This window comes from Ovis canadensis, chromosome 9, assembly GCF_042477335.2.
Source record: "Ovis canadensis isolate MfBH-ARS-UI-01 breed Bighorn chromosome 9, ARS-UI_OviCan_v2, whole genome shotgun sequence".
NCBI classification, from domain to species: Eukaryota; Metazoa; Chordata; class Mammalia; order Artiodactyla; family Bovidae; genus Ovis; species Ovis canadensis.
In genome coordinates this window covers 45,026,333-45,034,785 of record NC_091253.1, presented here as the reverse complement: position 1 = coordinate 45,034,785, position 8,453 = coordinate 45,026,333, and the positions used below count along the sequence as shown (strand labels likewise).

At 46.3% G+C, this 8,453-nt stretch overlaps 1 protein-coding gene across 2 annotated transcripts in view; it reads right to left on the bottom strand.

The window, feature by feature from the left end:
* Nucleotides 1-5,352: 5,352 nt before the first annotated feature.
* Nucleotides 5,353-8,453, bottom strand: part of RGS20 (regulator of G protein signaling 20) — a 28,885-nt gene continuing 25,784 nt past the window's right edge. For both annotated transcript variants that reach the window (XM_069600034.1, XM_069600033.1), the window contains exons 4-5: nt 7,277-7,511; nt 5,353-6,234 (exon numbers count right to left, since the gene is read on the bottom strand). In XM_069600034.1, coding sequence (XP_069456135.1) covers nt 6,046-6,234; nt 7,277-7,511 — 424 coding nt within the window. In that variant the 3' untranslated portion in view covers nt 5,353-6,045. The remainder of the gene's footprint in view (nt 6,235-7,276; nt 7,512-8,453) is intronic.

The window sequence follows — 8,453 nt, the reverse complement described above, 5'->3', positions numbered from 1 at the left end:
GGTATCGAGCAGTGGTGCAGAGCACGTTTGTTGTCTCCTCCCTGGACCCCAGAGAGGGATTCAGGCTGGTTCAGAGCAGAGTACATGCGTGCATCCTCTGTGTGCACTCAGTGTGATATGAAAAACCAAACAGGGAGTCTTAGATTGGAAAACGCCAGCCAGTTATAAAGTAACTGGAAGTAAACAGTTCTCAAGGGTAATATCTTATTATAATGTCTATTTCTAGGACAAAGCAACTGTGTTAAATTAACATAGAGGAAGTAAGATGTTGCCCAGTCGCTAAGTTGTGTCCGACTCTTTGTGACCCCATGGACTGCAGCACGCCAGACTTCCCTGGCCTTCACCATCTCCCAGAGTTTGCACAAATTTATGTCCATTGAGTCAGTGATGCAATCCAACCATTTCATCCTCTGTCACCCCCTTCTCCTGCCTTCAGTCTTTTCCAGCATCAGGGTCTTTTCCAATGAGTTGGCTGTTCGTATCAGGCGGCCAAAGTATTGCCGCTTCAATGTCAGTTCTTCTAATGAATATTCAGGGTTTATTTCCTTTAGATTGACTGGTTTGATCTCCTTGCTCCTTCTCCAGCACCACAGTTCGAAAGCATCAATTCCTTGGAGCTCAGCCTTCATGGTCCAGCTCTCAGAGGAAAGCTATAACAAACCTAGACAGCATATTATTGAAAGCTGAGACATCACTTTCTGGCAGAAGTCCCATATAGTCAAAGCTATGTTTTTTTCCAGTAGCCATGTACAGATATGAGAGTTGGATCATAAAGTTAGATGTAGTGACAGTTAATGAAGAACCATCCCCAGAAGGCAGAAGATCACCTTGGTTTTCCAGCTCCCCTTGAGAGTGATGAGTGTTCATGTAAGTGTTGGGGAGCCACGGCAAGAGTTCTGACACACAGACACACGTGCGTCACAATCTACGTGCCTCACAGATGGAACAACGTTTAAAGTGTTAGCATTAGACTTCCACAATGATTGCCTCTAGTTCAAAGTATAATTTGGGGATTTGAGGTATCAAAAACAACAAAGTGATGAGATTTAAGGAGTTTTAGTCAACAGTTACTCTTTCTTGCTCCCTGCAGCCCTCCACCTCACCCCATTTAGCTGTATGTAGAAAATTAGCCATTCAAGAAGAATTGAGGGACTTCCCTGATGGTCCAGTGGTCAAGACTTACCTTCCACTGCAGGAGATATAGGTTTGGTCCCTGGTAAGAAAATTAAGATCCCATATGCCATAGGATACAGCCGAAAAGTGAAACAAGAATGTCCCACCAGGAAATGTAAGATGAATAGTCACTGATGTAAAAAATCCACGTGTTTCAGAAATAAGCAAAGTGCCAATGTTGAAGATGCTACTTCATAGTGAGTAGGACAGAGGTACTGCCTGACGAGTTCCTAGGTCAAACTGGTTGTGGGGGCTCCCCTCACCCCCTACGTAGTTCCTAGGTTGAATGACACAGGTGAAACCAGTCCAGCGCAACAGCTGTGATGAGCAGCTGTGAGTTGGGGAAGGTGGAGCCCATGCATTTCTGTGAGAAACTTGTTCACTGCTGTGTTCAGCACCTCGGAGAATGGGTGCACCCAGTGGAGGCTCATGGAATAGTTTTCTTGCTTCTGTTTGTGTTATATCTCGACTGGGGAAGCTGAGCCATGAAGGCAGTCCCACGACTGTGGACCTGGGGGAGGGCAGCTAACCAGTGCTGGCAGTGTTATGGACTCAGTTCCAGGAAGAAGTAACAAGCTCCAGCCTTGGGAGGTCTCTTCTGGCACTCTGGTTCTGCAAAGTGATGCAACAGGTTTATTATTAATTAAAAATTTTATTCAAATCAACCTGTGTACTCTGGTGCTTGTTTATCTAAGTGGTGGATGGAAGGTGAGAGCACAGATGACTGCCTCCAATGACTGTTCTGATTCCTCTCCCCAGTGCTGTAAAAAGACAGCTAATTTTTTTTTTCCTTAATGGCCCCAACTGCAGAGAGAAACAACATTTCATATATGATGTGCCATAGAGTCTGATTAAATTAGCCCAGGTGTTTCCATAATTGGAAGACAGCTGCTTTGACACGAAAGGGCTTTTCCACTCTTATATGCAGCTGACTGTGTATCCAAGTTACCTTTGTAATAATGCTGTTAGAAAGGGTAGCTGATCAAAAAGCAGAATTGTGAGAGCCCTGGGAAGGGAGAGCATTGCTGTATCTCTTGTCTCTCTGGCGCTAGTTCCCAAACATCTGATTCATTTAAGGGATACTTCATCCCCATGTGACCTTGCTGGGTCTGTCAGTGTTCTGCCCTTCCTCACCTGTGCTCCTCCCTGGGGTTACTGTATGAAAGGTGGGGTGATAGACAAGTGCTTCCACTGGACAAGCTGAGCCAGGAGGAGCTGCCCCTGGGCTCCCTGTACTTTCTACCCGCTGTGTGCAGAGACCCTCTGTGTGATGAGCCAAGGGAAGTTGAGATGGGGAAGGGAGGTCAGGTAGTTGCAGGCATTGCAACTACCCTGGACTTCTGTCAATGGAAGCTGGTCCATTTACTTTATGCTAGTTTAAAATAGACTTCTATAACAAGCAGCTGAAAAAAGAAAGATGTTTTCATATTAAATGGTTTAGGATGAATACTTGAGTTCAAAGTAAATGCATGATTCTAAATAAAAGTGAGAGAATACAACATCAAAACCTGTGGTAACACTGCTAAGATTTCCAGTTAAACTACAGAAGTGTTTTTGATCCAGAAGAAGCATTGAAGTCCCAGGTTAATAGCAGGCTGATTTATCTCAAGATTGTTGCATGTACACAGATGACCCTACAGATTCACACACTGGATTTGTTCATGGTGGGCTTCCCTGTTGATGCAGATGGTAAAGAATCTGCTTGCAATGCAGGAAATGGGCATTCAGTCCCTGGGTCAGCAAGATCCCCTGGAGGAGAGCATGGCAACCCACTCCAGTATTCTTGCCTGGAGAACCCCATGGACAAGGGAGCCTGGTGGGCTACAGTCCATGGGGTTGCAAAGAGTCAGACACAACTGACACTTCTGGGAGAAATGGAAGGGGCACTCAAATGAACCCAGGGAAGAGCTTAGGGTGGGAGGCACACGGATCGTGAGGGCCAGGTGGGCGGGCTCAGAGCAGGAAGGTAGCACTTGGACGTGAGGATGCTCCCCTGGGGATTCTCGGGCGCTGTCAGCCAGTACCAGGTTCCCAGGTGAGAAGGGGTGGACCAGAGCCTGGTGGGAGCTCGGGTCATCTTCACAAGCTCCCTGTCACTTAGAAGGCTTCGAGAGCTCAGCTCCTCTCTGGACCAGTACTCACAGCGGCTGCTGTCTCTGCCCCACACATCTATCATCCTTACTCAGGTGTAAGTGGCTGCAGGGCAGTGTCGATGCCTCAATCCCTAAGACATCCTCTCTGTCTAAGGAGAAACATGAGACCCTAGGAGATGGAGTCAGAATCAAGATGCAAACTCATTATGTAGGAAGGATAAGCAACGAGATCCCATTGTAGGGCACAGGGAACTCTATATTCAACATGCTGGGATAAACCATTCGTTGTTCAGTCGCTAAGTTCTGTCCAACTCTTTGTGACCTCGCATATGCCAGGCTTCCCTGTCCTTCACCATCTCCCAGAGCTTGCTCAAAATCATGTCCACTGAGTCAGTGATGCCATCCAACCATCTCATCCTCTGCCACCCTCTTCTCCTGCCCTCAATCCTCCCCAGCATCAGGGTCTTTTCCAGTGAGTCAGCTCTTCACATCAGGTGGCCAAAGTACTGAAGCTGAGGCTTCAGTATAGCATCAGTGTTTCCAATGAATATTTGGGGTTGATTTCCTTTAGGATTAACTGGTTTGACCTCCTTGCTATCCAAGGGACTCTCAAGAGTCTTCTCCAGCACCACAGTTTGAAAGCATCAATTCTTTGGTGCTCAACCTTCTCTATGGTCCAACTCTCACATCCGGATAAACCATAGTGAAAAAGAATATACATAGGTACAACTGAATCACTTTGCTGTGCAGCAGCAATCAATTAACACTGTAAATCAACTGTAACAACAACAAAAAAGGACACGAGAGAGTTTAACGTCTTGGAAAGGGGGAAAGAGCACCTTCAGTGGGGCTGGGCTCAGGAGAGGGCATGGATGCTGGTCCACGCGGATGTATAGGTCGTCAGGGCGATGGAGGCTTGGGGGGCGCCATGGTCGCAGTAAAGGAGGAGGGGAGGTGTTTGCTGAGAATGAGGACCAGGGGCTTGAAGAGTATAATGAAGAAATCTTCAGACTGAAGGGCCAGGGAGGGGGTGACCAAGAGGAAGGCCATCCTGTGAAGGCTGAGGCACAAGTGTGGTTCAGTCGCTAAGTTGTGTCTGACCCTTTGTGACCTCAGGCTTTTCTGTCCGTCAGATTCTCCAGGCAAGAATACTGAAGGGGGTTGCCATTTCCTTCCCCAGGGAATCTTCCTGACCCAGGGGTTGAACCTGGGTCTCCTGCATTGCATACGGGTTCTTTACTGACTGAGCTTCATGCAAATTACGTTCTGGATGCATCTCTTCCCCACTCATTATAGTGATGGTTTAGATCTGTAAGCCTGTATTTTCACCTGTGAACTATGAATTTATTCTGTTCACCTGTGATAAAAAACAGTGGGCTCTAAAGATGAAATCCTGGTCTGGGAACTAAGAGAGAATCTTGAGTGTGTCTGTACTTAGTTAATCTTCAGTTCAGTTCAGTTGCTCAGTCGTGTCCGACTCTTTGCGACCCCATGAATCGCAGCACGCCAGGCCTCCCTGTTCATCACCAACTCCCAGAGTTCACTCAGACTCACGTCCATCAAGTCGGTGATGCCATCCAGCCATCTCATCCTCTGTCCTCCCCTTCTCCTCCTGCCCCCAATCCCTCCCACCATCAGAGTCTTTTCCAATGAGTCAACTCTTCCCATGAGGTGGCCAAAGTACTGGAGTTTCAGCTTTAGCATCATTCCTTCCAAAGAACACCCAGGACTGATCTCCTTTAGAATGGACTGGGTGGATCTCCTTGCAGTCCAAGGACACTGCAACACCACAGTTCAAAAGCATCAATTCTTCCATGCTCAGCTTTCTTCATGGTCCAACTCTCACATCCATACATGACCACTGGCAAAACCATAGCCTTGACTAGATGCACCTTTGTTGGCAAAGTAATGTCTCTGCTTTTTAATATGCTATCTAGGTTGGTCATAACCCTCCTTCCAAGGAGTAAGCCTCTTTTAATTTCATGGCTGCAATCACCATCTGCCATGATTTTGGAGCCCCCAAAAATAAAGTCTGACACTGTTTCCCCATCTATTTCTCAAATAGTTACATGTACAAAAGAAAGGCTGAGATAAAACTCTTGTGCTTTATTTTTTTAGAGTGAAAATGCCCATGTTTCTTTCAGTACTAAAAAAGGAAATATGCTTATTTGAATGTTTGTGATGAATGTCACTAAGTTGAAAATTCATTCTTTAGGTTGGCAGGCTCTGGTAATAAAAAATAAAGGTAACTTGTCAACAAAAGGATTTTCTAAACACTGCTTCTCTTACCAAACTTTTGAGGCTGATCCAGTTAAGAGCACAGCACTTTACATCAACCATGTAAGATACACATAAACATATATACGCATTTAGCAATACATACATGTATCCTAAGATACAGCAGGGTACCAATTTTACAAGTAGCGGTCACATTTTTATAAAATGGGAATCTGGGTCCTGTTTGTTCCCATGATGTACTCTTTGAAGGCAATGTGGCATCTTCTTGTGTATCCTTTGTCACTTGAGAACACACTACTGTCACCGTAAATGTAGCTACACAACCTCTCTACACAGCCATACCCCAGTCTTTCCAAAAGGATCAGGAAAGGTGGCTGCAGTTTTCTTGGTGCATGTATCAGTTTTCTGCAGAAGAAAGCATCTGTTATTAAAACAGCCCGAGCACGACCAGCAGAAGACACTACCGCCTCTAAAGTCCCTGTCCTAGACGGAGCCCACGAGTTCTTGGATTATTTTATTAATAATAAATATCTTTGATATCCTAGGCTTCCACTGCTTTCTCGGATAAGGAGCGGAGCAGGTCTTTGTAGAGAGCGGAGTTCGTGAAGCGGGGGTATGAGTCCCTGTGCATCAGCGTATAGATCTGCAGCTGGGCATCATCGAAGATGTTCCGGGAGGGCTCGGCCATGCTCCTGTTGATGGTCTCCCGCACACGTGAGTCCAGGCTGACCTGGTGGAGACGGGGGAAACACCGGGCTTGTCAGACATGGTCCTCTCTGGACATCCACCCCCGACTCCCACAGCTTGTTTGGCTTTATAAAAATCCCAACGAAGCAAGATCGTCCCCAGTGCTAAGCTACCAAAGGAGGAACTGAACAGAGAACAGGGGTCCCAGACTTCAGAGGTGTTGGAAGCCCCTGGTGGGTTGGTTAAACCGGGTGGAGCCCCTGCAGAGCTTCTGGCTCAGTGGGTCTGGGTGCGGGTGAGAATCTACATCTCCCATGAGTTCTCGGCGATGCTGGTAAAGTGATGCTTATGGGGGCTGTATTTCTTTTTTAAAAAAATTTATTTATTTTTAATTGAAGGATAATTGCTTTGTGGTATTGTGTTGGTTTCTGCCAAACGTCAACATGAATCAGCCACAGGTATACCTATGTCCCCTTCTTCCTGAACCTCCTCCCCATCTCCCTCCCCATCCCACCTCTCTAGGTGGTCACAGAGCACTGGGTTGAGCTCCCTGTGTCACACAGCAAATTCCCACTGGCTGTCTATTACACATGCTAATATATATATGTTCCCATGCTACTCTCTCGGCTTGTTCCACCCTCTCCATCCCCTTGGAGAAGGCACTGGCACCCCACTCCAGTACTCTTGCCTGGAAAATCCCATGGATGGAGGAGCCTGGTAGGCTGCAGTCCATGAGGTCACTAAGAGTCGGACATGACTGAGCGACTTCCCTTTCACTTTTCACTTTCACGCACTGGGAAAGGAAATGGCAACCCACTCCAGTGTTCTTGTCTGGAGAATCCCAGGGATGGAGGAGCCTGGTGGGCTGCCGTCTATGGGGTCGCATAGAGTCAGACACGACTAAAGCAACTTAGCAGCAGCAGCAGCAAGGGCACTTGGTACCCATTGGTGGGACCACTGCCCAAGTCTATGATGAGTAGGGGGCAGGAGGGTTCCTTATTCTGGAGCAGCGGTAAGCGGGCCAGGCGACGAGACACTGAAGGGGTCCTTTGGGCCCATGGCCTCGACCTCTGGTGGGCACCTACCTCCTTAGGAGAGAGAATAGAAATGTAGTCTTCGTATATGACCCTCGCTTTCTCTTCGATCATGGCTTTATTCGCTTCTTTCTTCAGCTCCTCGCACGCCATCCAGAAGAGCATGTTCTCCTCGCTGAACTCGGTCCGCAGAAACTCCCGGAAGGCGTTCCTGCCCGCGGGCGTGAGCATGAGCTTGTCGAAGGACTGAGCCCAGGCGCTGGCCTCCTCCAGGGTGGGACCCGGGCTGGGGGTGGGAGAAAGGGCTGTGGGGAGCTGCGGGATAGGGAGCTGATGGGAATTCAGCCCTGGACAGATGTCTTTTTTCCCTCTGAGAATGAAAATGTGCACATAGGCCCTTTCAGGCTGAGAAAGACTTGTCCTCATTCCTAAAGCCTTCAGCAAAAATACGAGCATGGATTGAATTGTGTCTCCTAAAAAAGAGATGCATGGATTGAATTGTGTCTCCTGAAAAAGAGTTGCTGAAGTCCTGACCCTGGACCTTGTGTTAGAAGTAGGATCTCTGCAGATTTAACCAAGTTAAGATGTGGTCATTAGGGAGGGTCCTCATTCAGTATAACTGGTATTCTTATAAAAAGGGGGATTTGGATACAGACAGACACATGCAGAAAAGGTATGAGTCGATAAGTGAAAATAAGTCCATTGATAATACAGGAAGAAAAAAGACACTTTTAAATTTGGCATTATGGAAAGTAATTTATATGTTTTTTCCAACTTTAAAAAAAAAAAAACACTTCAAAAAATAATATATTAGCTAAAGCATAAAAGAAGAGTTAAGAAAAAAATGGACCTTTAAAATTTTCCTGAACCTCAACATGATGTGTATTTCATTATGTTCTTTTATTTAAAAAGGTGAATCACATAAAAATAAAATATATCACATGTTTTGCCAAGAAGCATCAATTTATATTTGTGGTTAACAGGCATTAGATTAATAAATGGCACTGACTTTTCTCCCTGTCACACAATAAATTGAAAGGAATCTGCTGGGATTTCCCTGGCGGTCCAGTGGTTAAGACTCCAAACTCCCAATGCAAGGAGCACAGGTATGGGTTCAATCCCTGGTCAGGGGACTAAGATCCCACATGCAATGCGGTCAAAACATTTTTTTAAATTAAAAAATAATAATTTAAAGGAATTGTGCAGAGTGAAAATGTGATGCAACATT